Source organism: Oncorhynchus gorbuscha, linkage group LG06 (assembly GCF_021184085.1).
Source record: "Oncorhynchus gorbuscha isolate QuinsamMale2020 ecotype Even-year linkage group LG06, OgorEven_v1.0, whole genome shotgun sequence".
Taxonomy (NCBI): Eukaryota; Metazoa; Chordata; class Actinopteri; order Salmoniformes; family Salmonidae; genus Oncorhynchus; species Oncorhynchus gorbuscha.
In genome coordinates this window covers 415,972-431,428 of record NC_060178.1, presented here as the reverse complement: position 1 = coordinate 431,428, position 15,457 = coordinate 415,972, and the positions used below count along the sequence as shown (strand labels likewise).

At 40.1% G+C, this 15,457-nt stretch overlaps 1 protein-coding gene across 2 annotated transcripts in view; it reads right to left on the bottom strand.

Moving 5' to 3' along the window:
• Positions 1–15,457, bottom strand: part of cfap161 (cilia and flagella associated protein 161) — a 45,338-nt gene that overhangs the window by 14,799 nt on the left and 15,082 nt on the right. For both annotated transcript variants that reach the window (XM_046351573.1, XM_046351574.1), the window contains exons 6-8: positions 5,808–5,843; positions 4,998–5,120; positions 3,694–3,767 (exon numbers count right to left, since the gene is read on the bottom strand). In XM_046351573.1, coding sequence (XP_046207529.1) covers positions 3,694–3,767; positions 4,998–5,120; positions 5,808–5,843 — 233 coding nt within the window. The remainder of the gene's footprint in view (positions 1–3,693; positions 3,768–4,997; positions 5,121–5,807; positions 5,844–15,457) is intronic.

Below are 15,457 nucleotides of genomic sequence, written 5' to 3'. Positions count from 1 at the left end.
GAAATAATACACTATATAACTAATACTACTACTATCCCTCATATGGAGTTCTGTTGAAATAATACACTATATAACTACTACTACTACTATCCCTCATATGGAGTTCTGTTGAAATAATACACTATATAACTAATACTACTACTGTCACCTCATATGGAGTTCTGTTGAAATAATACACTATATAACTAATACTACTACTGTCACCTCATATGGAGTTCTGTTGAAATAATACACTATATAACTAATACTTACTACTACTACTATCCCTCATATGGAGTTCTGTTGAAATAATACACTATATAACTAATACTACTACTACTATCCCTCATATGGAGTTCTGTTGAAATAATACACTATATAACTAATACTACTACTACTATCCCTCATATGGAGTTCTGTTGAAATAATACACTATATAACTAATACTACTACTTCTACTGTCACCTCATATGGAGTTCTGTTGAAATAATACACTATATAACTAATACTACTACTACTATCCCTCATATGGAGTTCTGTTGAAATAATACACTATATAACTAATACTACTACTTCTACTGTCACCTCATATGGAGTTCTGTTGAAATAATACACTATATAACTAATACTACTACTATCCCTCATATGGAGTTCTGTTGAAATAATACACTATATAACTAATACTACTACTTCTACTGTCACCTCATATGGAGTTCTGTTGAAATAATACACTATATAACTAATACTACTACTATCCCTCATATGGAGTTCTGTTGAAATAATACACTATATAACTACTACTACTACTATCCCTCATATGGAGTTCTGTTGAAATAATACACTATATAACTACTACTACTACTATCCCTCATATGGAGTTCTGTTGAAATAATACACTATATAACTAATACTACTACTATCCCTCATATGAAGTTCTGTTGAAATAATACACTATATAACTAATACTACTACTACTATCCCTCATATGGAGTTCTGTTGAAATAATACACTATATAACTAATACTACTACTATCCCTCATATGGAGTTCTGTTGAAATAATACACTATATAACTAATACTACTACTACTATCCCTCATATGGAGTTCTGTTGAAATAATACACTATATAACTAATACTACTACTATCCCTCATATGGAGTTCTGTTGAAATAATACACTATATAACTAATACTACTACTATCCCTCATATGGAGTTCTGTTGAAATAATACACTATATAACTAATGCTACTACTACTACTGTCACCTCATATGGAGTTCTGTTGAAATAATACACTATATAACTAATACTACTACTATCCCTCATATGGAGTTCTGTTGAAATAATACACTATATAACTAATACTACTACTATCCCTCATATGGAGTTCTGTTGAAATAATACACTATATAACTAATACTACTACTGTCACCTCATATGGAGTTCTGTTGAAATAATACACTATATAACTAATACTACTACTATCCCTCATATGGAGTTCTGTTGAAATAATACACTATATAACTACTACTACTACTATCCCTCATATGGAGTTCTGTTGAAATAATACACTATATAACTAATACTACTACTACTACTATCCCTCATATGGAGTTCTGTTGAAATAATACACTATATAACTAATACTACTACTATCCCTCATATGGAGTTCTGTTGAAATAATACACTATATAACTACTACTACTACTATCCCTCATATGGAGTTCTGTTGAAATAATACACTATATAACTAATACTACTACTATCACCTCATATGGAGTTCTGTTGAAATAATACACTATATAACTAATACTACTACTACTATCCCTCATATGGAGTTCTGTTGAAATAATACACTATATAACTAATACTTACTACTACTACTATCCCTCATATGGAGTTCTGTTGAAATAAGACACTATATAACTAATACTACTACTACTACTGTCACCTCATATGGAGTTCTGTTGAAATAATACACTATATAACTAATACTACTACTGTCACCTCATATGGAGTTCTGTTGAAATAATACACTATATAACTAATACTACTACTATCCCTCATATGGAGTTCTGTTGAAATAATACACTATATAACTAATACTACTACTATCCCTCATATGGAGTTCTGTTGAAATAATACACTATATAACTACTACTACTACTATCCCTCATATGGAGTTCTGTTGAAATAATACACTATATAACTAATACTACTACTGTCACCTCATATGGAGTTCTGTTGAAATAATACACTATATAACTAATACTACTACTACTACTATCCCTCATATGGAGTTCTGTTGAAATAATACACTATATAACTAATACTACTACTATCCCTCATATGGAGTTCTGTTGAAATAATACACTATATAACACTATATAACTAATACTACTACTACTATCCCTCATATGGAGTTCTGTTGAAATAATACACTATATAACTAATACTACTACTACTACTATCCCTCATATGGAGTTCTGTTGAAATAATACACTATATAACTAATACTACTACTATCCCTCATATGGAGTTCTGTTGAAATAATACACTATATAACTACTACTACTACTATCCCTCATATGGAGTTCTGTTGAAATAATACACTATATAACTAATACTACTACTACTACTATCCCTCATATGGAGTTCTGTTGAAATAATACACTATATAACTAATACTACTACTATCCCTCATATGGAGTTCTGTTGAAATAATACACTATATAACTAATACTACTACTACTACTATCCCTCATATGGAGTTCTGTTGAAATAATACACTATATAACTAATACTACTACTATCCCTCATATGGAGTTCTGTTGAAATAATACACTATATAACTACTACTACTACTATCCCTCATATGGAGTTCTGTTGAAATAATACACTATATAACTAATACTACTACTACTACTATCCCTCATATGGAGTTCTGTTGAAATAATACACTATATAACTAATACTACTACTATCCCTCATATGGAGTTCTGTTGAAATAATACACTATATAACTACTACTACTATCCCTCATATGGAGTTCTGTTGAAATAATACACTATATAACTACTACTACTACTATCCCTCATATGGAGTTCTGTTGAAATAATACACTATATAACTAATACTACTACTATCACCTCATATGGAGTTCTGTTGAAATAATACACTATATAACTAATACTACTACTACTATCCCTCATATGGAGTTCTGTTGAAATAATACACTATATAACTAATACTTACTACTACTACTATCCCTCATATGGAGTTCTGTTGAAATAAGACACTATATAACTAATACTACTACTACTACTGTCACCTCATATGGAGTTCTGTTGAAATAATACACTATATAACTACTACTACTATCCCTCATATGGAGTTCTGTTGAAATAATACACTATATAACTAATACTACTACTATCCCTCATATGGAGTTCTGTTGAAATAATACACTATATAACTAATACTACTACTACTACTACCCCTTCATATTCTTTACCATATGGAGTTATGTTGAAACACTAACTACTACTATTACTACTACTAGTAGTAGTACCATACAGAGTCCTGCAGGAATAGGTTTAATATTAGATACTAGTACTGCTATTACTACTACAAAATACAACATAGACAACTGCTGCTTCTATCCTGTGTAACCTTTACAGGGTTCTCTAATGTGAAATGTCAAGTAAAGTCTTACCACAGGATGTGTTGTCCTAGAACAGCTAGAGCCTGGTTGGTCTTGCAGTGGGAGATGAGCACTTTACTGTTGGCCTGTAGATACAGAGTTATATCACTTTACTGTTGCCCTGTAGAGACACAGAGTTATATCACTTTACTGTTGGCCTGTAGAGACACAGAGTTATATCACTTTACTGTTGACCTGTTGAGACGCAGAGTTATATCACTTTACTGTTGACCTGTAGAGAGACACAGAGTTATTTCACTTTACTGTTGACCTGTAGAGAGACACAGAGTTATATCACTTTACTGTTGGCCTGTAGAGACACAGAGTTATATCACGTTACTGTTGACCTGTAGAGAGACACAGAGTTATATCACTTTACTGTTGGCCTGTGGAGAGACACAGAGTTATATCACTTTACTGTTGGCCTGTAGAGAGACACAGAGTTATATCACTTTACTGTTGGCCTGTAGAGACACAGAGTTATATCACTTTACTGTTGACCTGTAGAGACAGAGTTACATCACTTTACTGTTGACCTGTAGAGAGACAGAGTTACATCACTTTACTGTTGACCTGTAGAGAGACAGAGTTATATCACTTTACTGTTGGCCTGTAGAGACACAGAGTTACATCACTTTACTGTTGACCTGTAGAGACACAGAGTTATATCACTTTACTGTTGACCTGTTGAGACGCAGAGTTATATCACTTTACTGTTGACCTGTTGAGACGCAGAGTTATATCACTTTACTGTTGACCTGTAGAGAGACACAGAGTTATATCACTTTACTGTTGACCTGTAGAGAGACACAGAGTTACATCACTTTACTGTTGACCTGTAGAGAGACACAGAGTTATATCACTGTGTCTGGATATCTAACAAGTGTAAACAGATCTGGATGGTCAAACCATCATTATACTGCCCTCATTATACTGCCCTCATTATACTGCCCTCAATATACTGCCCTCATTATACTGCCCTCATTATACTGCCCTCATTATACTGCCCTCATTATACTGCCCTCAAATCATTGACATATAGCATCAATAAGTGTCTTAAAATAAAAAAAATCATATTTTCAAAGAATATCTGTCAAATAATTTGCATATAGAGAGGGACCAGGAAGTCTGGTCACAATGTGGACACAGTAGACAGAAAAGGGACACCTTTTAAAACAAAGGGTAGACACGTCAAATGTTGATCAGATAGTGATTGGATAATGTTGATCGGATCACAAATACCCCATGCCACCACAAGGTATAAACTGGTCTACTGATAACAGAACTGTGTGTGTGTGTGTTGTTTTTTTACGTACAGGAACAGGCAGCCCCTCATGCTCCAGTCTTTCCTGGGGGTCATTGTGTAGAACCTTCCACCAGGACAGGAAATTAGCCTGATGCTCCATGATCACTTCCTGGAGGCGGGACTTCTTGGCACACTTCAAATCACAGCAAACTTGATTTGCAAAGCATATTTCATAACCTAGCTGAAATATACCTCACAGAAACGATAAGAAAGAAAACTGAGATAAAAATAAAGTAAGAAAAAAATGAAGATTAAGTGAAGAATGCCTGAAGACAATCCAGGAGACATGAATGAAGCAGTCCTTCAATGAAAGAAATAGTTACATCCGTCTGTTAGGGGTCAGGGATACATGTCTGTTAGGGGTCAGGGGTCAGGGATACATGTCTGTTAGGGGTCAGGGATACATGTCTGTTAGGGGTCAGGGATACATGTCTGTTAGGGGTCAGGGATACATGTCTGTCAGGGGTCAGGGATACATGTCTGTTAGGGGTTAGGGGTCAGGGATACAGGTCTGTTAGGGGTCAGGGGTCAGGGATACATGTCTGTCAGGGGTCAGAGATACATGTCTGTTAGGGGTCAGGGGTCAGGGATACATGTCTGTTAGGGGTCAGAGATCCATGTCTGTTAGGGGTCAGGGGTCAGGGATACATGTCTGTTAGGGGTCAGGGATACATGTCTGTCAGGGGTCAGGGTTACATGTCTGTTAGGGGTCAGGGGTCAGGGATACATGTCTGTCAGGGGTCAGGGTTACATGTCTATTAGGGGTCAGGGATTCATGTCTGTTAAGGGTCAGTCCTTCAATGAAAAAAATAGCAATCACCTTCTGGAAGGTCTTGTGGTCACTCGTCAGATACAACTGTAAAACACACACACACATTCAGTAAGCATAGTATTAAAGCTGGTGCTTTCTCTAGTTCCATGGTACGTGTCTGTTAGGGGTTAGGGGTCAGACAAATATGTATTTTAAGGGTTAGGGGTCAGGGATACATGTCTGTTAGGGTTAGGGGTCAGGGATACATGTCGGTTAGGGTTAGGGGTCAGGGATACATGTCTGTAAGGGGTTAGGGGTCAGGGATACATGTCTGTTTGGGGTCAGGGATACATGTCGGTTCGGGTTAGGGGTCAGGGATACATGTCGGTTCGGGTTAGGGGTCAGGGATACATGTCTGTTAGGGGTTATGGGTCAGGGATACATGTCTGTTAGGGGTCAGGGATACATGTCTGTAAGGGGTTAGGGGTCAGGGATACATGTCTGTTTGGGGTCAGGGATACATGTCTGTTAGGGGTCAGGGATACATGTCTGTTAGGGGTCAGGGTTACATGTCTGTAAGGGGTTAGGGGTCAGGGATACATGTCTGTTAGGGGTTATGGGTCAGGGATACATGTCTGTTTGGGGTCAGGGATACATGTCTGTTAGGGGTCAGGGTTACATGTCTGTAAGGGGTTAGGGGTCAGGGATACATGTCTGTAAGGGGTTAGGGGTCAGGGATACATGTCTGTTAGGGGTTATGGGTCAGGGATACATGTCTGTTTGGGGTCAGGGATACATGTCTGTTAGGGGTCAGGGTTACATGTCTGTAAGGGGTTAGGGGTCAGGGATACATGTCTGTTAGGGGTTATGGGTCAGGGATACATGTCTGTTTGGGGTCAGGGATACATGTCTGTTAGGGGTCAGGGTTACATGTCTGTAAGGGGTTAGGGGTCAGGGATACATGTCTGTTAGGGGTTATGGGTCAGGGATACATGTCTGTTTGGGGTCAGGGATACATGTCTGTTAGGGGTTAGGGGTCAGGGATACATGTCTGTTAGGGGTCAGGGTTACATGTATGTTAGGTTTAGGGGTCAGGGATACATGTCTGTAAGGGGTCAGAGTCAGGAATACATGTCTGTTAGGGGTCAGGGATACAGGTCTGTTAGGGGTTAGGGGTCAGGGATACATGTCTGTAAGGGGTTAGGGGTCAGGAATACATGTCTGTTAGGGTTAGGGGTCAGGGTTACATGTCTGTTAGGATTAGGGGTCAGGGATACATGTCTGTAAGGGGTCAGGGGTCAGGAATACATGTCTGTTAGGGGTCAGGGATACAGGTCTGTTAGGGGTCAGGGATACAGGTCTGTTAGGGGTTAGGGGTCAGGGATACATGTCTGTTAGGGGTCAGGGATACAGGTCTGTTAGGGGTTAGGGGTCAGGGATACATGTCTGTTAGGGGTCAGGGTTACATGTCTGTTAGGGGTTAGGGGTCGGGGATACAGGTCTGTCAGGGGTCAGAGATACATGTCTGTTAGGGGTTAGGGGTCAGGGATACATGCCTGTTAGGGGTCAGGAATACATGTCTGTTAGGGGTCAGGGGTACATGTCTGTTAGAGGTTAGGGGTACTCTCCCACAGAGATCATATTAAAGAGAATTTAAATGTATGTAAATTAGAGTTCTAATTGTATATACATATTTTACCTTTATAACCAGGCAAGTCAGTTAAGAACATATTCTTATTTTCAATGACGGCCTGGGAACAGTGGGTTAACTGCCTGTTCAGGGGCAGAACGACAGAGTTGTACCTTGTCAGCTCGGGGGTTTGAACTTGCAACCTTCCGGTTACTAGTTGTGACGGCCCTGAATTTTTCTGAACCGTCTCAGTGCAGCTCCTTCCAATAGGGCACTTTCCCTTTAATTCCCAATTAAATAGCCAGTATCAGCTGCGCAAAAGTGGGGGGTTGTGATGGAGACGTGCATGAGGATGTGTTCAACCCTCAGTTCCGAAGCTTCTCTATTCCGTTGTTTTTTCGTTAAACGTGTGTTTTGTGAGTCCCAGGACGGATACACTTTCGTCCCTGGTTCTACACCTCTCCGTTCTTCGGCCTTTCTCCGCGGGAGATCTATTGGCGGATTGGATTGTCTGACTGACCGACTGACTACCACCTTTTTGTATACGGTATTTCATTTGTTTGGATGTGATGTATACTGTGATTTGTGTAGTTAGTGGTAGTTGAGGACTTAATTAAGAGTTGATCCGCTTTAAGGTTCTGTGGTAAAGTAATTGTTATATTGATTGTATGTTTAATACTGGGTTTACGCTACACGGAACGAACGGACAAACATCGCGTGACAAAAGTCACTTGAGTTCACTGAACTCCTTTACCGGGCAGGACTCTTTTTAGGCCCGAGGTACAGGACATTTCTGGAGGAACCAGAACTCATTGTGATATTATTATATATGTGTGTAATCATTGTTGTTGCTAATACAACCCACGCAACAGAATATAATTGTTTTTGAAGTTCTTTCCAATGTTTTAAGGGTTTATGAAAAGTTTATTTCCATCCTGACTTTTACATACGTCCTTTGTATTGGTGTAGACTTGACGGACCAGATGGGACTCTTTCCCACCCAAACTAAAAGGAGAAACTAATGTTTTCTCTGGTAGGCACAACCTACCTGGCACCCCTATAAATAATAACCTCAAGTCAAAACCGTTACATAAAAAATGTTTTTTTTTTTTTTTTGTCTCTTTTGCGTGTCACCCCCTCCCCTGGAAAAAGCCGACCATTGCCTGGAAGGCACATCTTGGTCGGGGAAACCGAGAAAGGTCTCCTCATCGCTTTCCTCTACAAAAATATTCATTACTTTTTGGAGCTCACGCTCCTCAGCTGAGGGGTCACAGGCCTTAAGGTGCGAGACTTCTGGGTCTGGGAATCCGAGAAAAGTCTCCTCACTTTCCTCTTCAAAGATATCCAGGACCTTGCGGCGCTCAATCTTCCTCCATTTCCTCAGCCGAGGGGTAACAGGCCTTAAGGCGTGAGACATGAACAACGCGCATATCTTCACCTGTGTCCTCTTTCACCACTCGGTAGTTCAAAGGGCCCATCTGCTCCACAATCCTATATGGTCCTTGCCATTTAGGAGCGAGCTTGGCCGAGAAGAATTGTTCAGCTTTCGAGTAAGATGAGAGCGAAGCCACACCCGATCACGAAGCTGGAACTGCATGTCTCGTCTGTTCTTATCATAATTTCTCTTCTGCTTGAGTCGAGCCTGGATCATGTTCTTTGAGACAAGAGCTCTCAAGTCATGGAGATGGCCTACCTGGTCATAGCAAGCAGCATCTGGAGTAAGCTGCTGGGGCTGTAGCACCATATCCAAGGGTCCTCTGAGAGGACGACTTAGGTTCAGCTCTGCAGGTGTGACTCCAGTGGACTCTTGCACAGCAGAATTCAGGGCAAATCGAAACTCGTGAAGGTGCTTGTCCCAGTGTTTGTGCTGCGTCCCTCATAGGAAGCAATCATTGTCTTCAAGGTTCGATTTACTCTCTCAGTGAGATTGGTCTGTGGGTGATAGGCCGTGGTCAACTTCTGCCTCAGGTTCCATCTTTGGCAGGTCTCCTCAAAGAGATCAGAGACAAATTGGGAACCTCGATCAGACAGGATGTAATCAGGCACTCCCCAGCGAGTCAGGATCTCTTTCGTAAGGATGTTAGAGACGGTCCTTGCTGTGGCCTGACGCAGGGAAAAGAGTTCCACCCACTTTGAATAGTAATCAACAAAAACAAGTATGTACACATTCTGATTGGAGCTTCTAGGAAATGGACCCATCAAATCCACTCCTAACATTTCCCAAGGTCGGGTAACCACCGTTTGCTGCAACTTGCCAGCAGGCTTTCTACCTTCTGGTTTGTACATTTGACAAACCTGACAATTTCGGATGTGTGACTTCACATCCATGCTCAGATGTGGCCAGTAGAGTAACGCTTGCAACCGCTTGTAGGTTTTGAACCTGCCCAAATGACCAGCTAATGGGTCTTCATGGAAATGTTGAAGCAGTTGTAGGCGTAGAGTGTCCGGTATGTACATTTGGTAGAGTGTTCTGTGAGGTAGTTGTACGACTCGGTAGACTTTATCTTCAATGATGGTCAGCTTTGTGGTAGGATTGACCATCTTTTCTCCATCTTCCAGGATAGTCTGGTACAAAGCCTGTACTTCTGGATCATCCTGTTGAGCTTTCCATATTGCCTCATCAGAGATGGGAAAGTCTGTTTTGGGCGAGTCTCGACTGCTTGACAGGACAGTAGCACATGTAAGATCAGGGCCACCGTTATCACAAGTAGGAGCTCTGGACAAGGCATCTGGCACAGTATTGTATTTTCCTTTCCTGTATTCCACTGCAAATGTGAACTCTTGCAACCGTAGAGCCCATCTTATGAGTCTGGTGCTTGGTTTGTTGGTCTTGAACACCCACACAAGGGAGGAATGGTCAGTGACCACAGTGAAGTGTCTTCCTCCAAGTAGTACCTCCACTTTTCCAAAGCCCAGACCACTGCAAGGCACTCTTGCTCTGTTGTGGAGTAGTTCCGTTCTGCTCCATTCAATGTCCGACTGGCTTCAACGTTAGCACTTCTTCAGTGCCAAGTCCAGTCTGTTGGACTAGGACAGCACCAAGTCCAACATCACTTGCATCAGTGTAAACAACAAAGGGCAATCAAAGTTGGGATGACCTAAAATGGGAGGTGTGACGAGATGTCGTTTCAGGGTTTCAAAGGAAGTCTGGCACTCTGCCGTCCATTGGAATTTCGCTCCTTTTCGCTTCAACGCGTTGAGGGGTTCTGCCACCTGGGAGAAGTTCGACACAAACCGATGGTACCATCCAGCCATACCAAGGAACCGTTGAAGGGCCTTGAGTGTGGTTGGCACAGGGAAGTCTTGTACAGCCTTTGTCTTTTCAGGATCCACATGAATGCCGTCGAAAGACACAATATGGCCAAGGAACTTCAGGGAGGTTTGGCAGAAGTTGCTCTTCTTCATATTTAAGGTCAGACCAGCTTCTCTTAGCTTGTCCAACACTGCTTGAAGATCTTGAAAGTGTCTTTCTCTGTTCTGAGAGTAGATAATTATATCGTCCAGGTAGACGAAACAGATCTTCCCTTTGAGCTCACCTAACGCAATCTCCATGAGTCTTTGGAAAGTGGCAGGGGCATTCTTTAATCCAAAGGGCATCACCTTAAAGGAAAACAAGCCCTCAGCACAGACAAAAGCAGTCTTGTCCTTGCTTTCCTGGTCCATCTCAACCTGCCAATAACCACTATTGAGGTCAAGGGTAGTGAACACAACAGCGCCAGACAATGACTCCAGGATCTCATGGATGGTGGGAAGAGGATAGGCATCAGTCTGGGAAACATTGTTGGTCTTCCTATAGTCCACACAAAATCTAAGACCACCAGTCTTTTTTGGGATGAGGACAACAGGAGCAGCCCAGGGAGAGGAGGAACGTTCTATTATATCTTGTGCTAACATATCATTTATGAGTCCCTTTTGAATGATTAGCTTCGCTGGGGACAAACGATATGGCTTTTGCTTGATCGGCATTTCCTGTGTAAGGAATATTTTGTGCTTCAGGAGCCCGGTGCGTCCTAGCTTTGAAGTACATACATCAGCATTATTCTGAGCTGTTCCAACAGCCGTAACTCCTCTGGCTGTTCCAGCTGAGCTCTTCTCACAGCCTGTAAAAGGAGATCGTCAGAAGGATTATCAAGGGTTAGTGGTACCGGAGCAACGGCAGAGAAGAGTGCCACATTTGAACCCCAATCATGTAACTTTTAGCTTCTGATTGGTGCGGTATTAACTGAAAGGATGGGGATGTCGATGGGGGCGTAGGCAGTGACTCTTGGGGTTTCAGCTCTGGTTAAAGCACCCAGAGAAGGATGGTCATTGCTGCGAAGAGAGTTAGGTGTGTTGGCCTGTTGTGATTTGTGGTTTCTGGAAGGGTTTACTTGATACGGTCTTGGACATGTAGCTGAAGAATGTCCCTTTTGGCTACATCTCCAACAGAACATGAGAGAGGTCTTGGCTGGAGACTCTGGCTGTTGTTGATGGTCTGTCTTGAGCAACTGTTTGGGTGTCTGTTTCTTTCTCTGGTCATATTGCTGTTGGCATTCTCTGTCCTTCTCAAACTGCTGTCCCAAGCGAACCAGTCCATCGACAGTGATGACTGTAGCATTGCCTTGTCTTGGCTGTTCAGAGGTGCCAGCTTGGCCCTCAGTGGTCTGAACAGAAGTGGACACCAGAGAAACTCTGTGTAAGGAGTTGTGCCTAATGGAGGCCATGTCCACAGACACGCAGCAAAACATCCAACATTTTAACACAATTAGAGAGTTCTCTCTGCAAGTGGCCTACAGTGTTAACCATGGGATATAAAAAACAGATTTAACGTTCCTGAGGACCTCAGTGTGGTGATGTTGCAGGCGCCATTGGAGAGTGGCAGTGAGTTGGTTTCGTTGGTAGTCAAACTGCCTGTCCAGGGCACCAGTAATTTCCGTCTTCCACTCTCACTGAGCTCTGTCAGCGTGCGGGTTAGAGTGCTCAGTGAGTTTCTGAATTCCATGGCACTCTGTTGTTGCTCTTCCCTCAGACATTTGAAATTATGGTGGATAAGAGTTTGGAGATGTTGTTGAGTCCGACGAATATCAAGGATGTCACCTTGAAGTTGTAAGACTACAACCTCTGGAGATAAACCAGACAATGGAGGAAGGTTGGGTGTCAGAGGGAGGGCTAGCTCAGTACTTCCACACAGATCCATGTCAATAAGTGAGTAACTGGTTAGACCTCCTGTGGCCTGTGGCTCAGGCCGAAAGCATTCAGATTCCCAGGGCTCTGGCCCAAAGCAACTCCATTATCTCCATTCACATTATGATTTGTATTGTCAGCTTGATGGTCAGAATGGCCCTGTGTATTCCCATTGACAGGTATGACATGGATGAGCACATTATCTTGGGGTGAATCCATTGTTTTAATTCCACACAAAATATTTGCTTTGGTTAGTTCTCAATGTTGAGCTGTCCCATCTGGGGTGCCATTTTTATGTAACGGTTTTGACTTGAGGTTATTATTTATAGGGGTGCCAGGTAGGTTGTGCCTACCAGAGAAAACATTAGTTTCTCCTTTTAGTTTGGGTGGGAAAGAGTCCCATCTGGTCCGTCAAGTCTACACCAATACAAAGGACGTATGTAAAAGTCAGGATGGAAATAAACTTTTCATAAACCCTTAAAACATTGGAAAGAACTTCAAAAACAATTATATTCTGTTGCGTGGGTTGTATTAGCAACAACAATGATTACACACATATATAATAATATCACAATGAGTTCTGGTTCCTCCAGAAATGTCCTGTACCTCGGGCCTAAAAAGAGTCCTGCCCGGTAAAGGAGTTCAGTGAACTCAAGTGACTTTTGTCACGCGATGTTTGTCCGTTCGTTCCGTGTAGCGTAAACCCAGTATTAAACATACAATCAATATAACAATTACTTTACCACAGAACCTTAAAGCGGATCAACTCTTAATTAAGTCCTCAACTACCACTAACTACACAAATCACAGTATACATCACATCCAAACAAATGAAATACCGTATACAAAAAGGTGGTAGTCAGTCGGTCAGTCAGACAATCCAATCCGCCAATAGATCTCCCGCGGAGAAAGGCCACGAAGAACGGAGAGGTGTAGTCCAGGGACGCAAAGAGTGGATCCGATCCTGGGTAAACTCTCTTAGGCTACAAAACACACGTTTAACGGCAACAAAACAACGGAATAGAGAAGCTTCGGAACTGAGGGTTGAACACATCCTCATGCACGTCTCCATCACAACCCCCCACTTTTGCGCAGCTGATACTGGCTATTTAATTGGGAATTAAAGGGAAAGTGCCCTATTGGAAGGAGCTGCACTGAGACGGTTCAGAAAAATTCAGGGCCGTCACATAGTACAACGCTCTAACCACTAGGCTACGCTGCTGCCCCAGAGTTCTAATATGTAGTTCTATGGGTTAGGTTAAATGTATACATTATATTATAGAGGTATAATATGTAGTTCTATGGGTTGGGGTTATGTATTATATTATAGAGGTATAATATGTAGTTCTATGGGTTGGGGTTATGTATTATATTATAGAGGTATATAATGTAGTTCTATGGGTTGGGGTTATGTATTATATTATAGAGGTATATTGTAGGTTATGTATTATATTATAGAGGTATATAATGTAGTTCTATGGGTTGGGGTTATGTATTATATTATAGAGGTATATAATGTAGTTCTATGTGTTACGGTTATGTATTATATTATAGAGGTATATAATGTAGTTCTATGGGTTGGGGTTATGTATTATATTATAGAGGTATATAATGTAGTTCTATGGGTTGGGGTTATGTATTATATTATAGAGGTATAATATGTAGTTCTATGGGTTGGGGTTATGTATTATATTATAGAGGTATATAATGTAGTTCTATGGGTTGGGGTTATGTATTATATTATAGAGGTATATAATGTAGTTCTATGGGTTGGGGTTATGTATTATATTATAGAGGTATATAATGTAGTTCTATGGGTTGGGGTTATGTATTATATTATAGAGGTATATAATGTAGTTCTATGGGTTGGGGTTATGTATTATATTATAGAGGTATATAATGTAGTTCTATGGGTTGGGGTTATGTATTATATTATAGAGGTATAATATGTAGTTCTATGGGTTGGGGTTATGTATTATATTATAGAGGTATATAATGTAGTTCTATGGGTTGGGGTTATGTATTATATTATAGAGGTATATAATGTAGTTCTATGGGTTGGGGTTATGTATTATATTATAGAGGTATATAATGTAGTTCTATGGGTTGGGGTTATGTATTATATTATAGAGGTATATAATGTCTATGGGTTCTATGTATTATATTATAGAGGTATATAATGTAGTTCTATGTTATTATATTATATAGAGGTATATAATGTAGTTCTATGGGTTGGGGTTATGTATTATATTATAGAGGTATATAATGTAGTTCTATGTGTTGGGGTTATATATTATATAATATAGTTCTATGTGTTGGGGTTATGTATTATATATATATGTAGTTCTATGGGTTGGGGTTATGTATTATATTATAGAGGTATATAATGTAGTTCTATGGGTTGGGGTTATGTATTATATTATAGAGGTATATAATGTAGTTCTATGGGTTGGGGTTATGTATTATATTATAGAGGTATATAATGTAGTTCTATGGGTTGGGGTTATGTATTATATTATAGAGGTATATAATGTAGTTCTATGGGTTGGGGTTATGTATTATATTATAGAGGTATATAATGTAGTTCTATGGGTTGGGGTTATGTATTATATTATAGAGGTATAATATGTAGTTCTATAGAGGTATAATATGTAGTTCTATGGGTTGGGGTTATGTATTATGTATTATATTATAGAGGTTATATAATGTAGTTCTATGGGTTGGGGTTATGTATTATATTATAGAGGTATATATGTAGTTCTATGGGTTGGGGTTATGTATTATATTATAGGTATTCTATGGGTTGGGGTTATGTATTATATTATAGAGGTATATAATGTAGTTCTATGGGTTGGGGTTATGTATTATATTATAGAGGTATATAATGTAGTTCTATGGGTTGGGGTTATGTATTATATTATAGAGG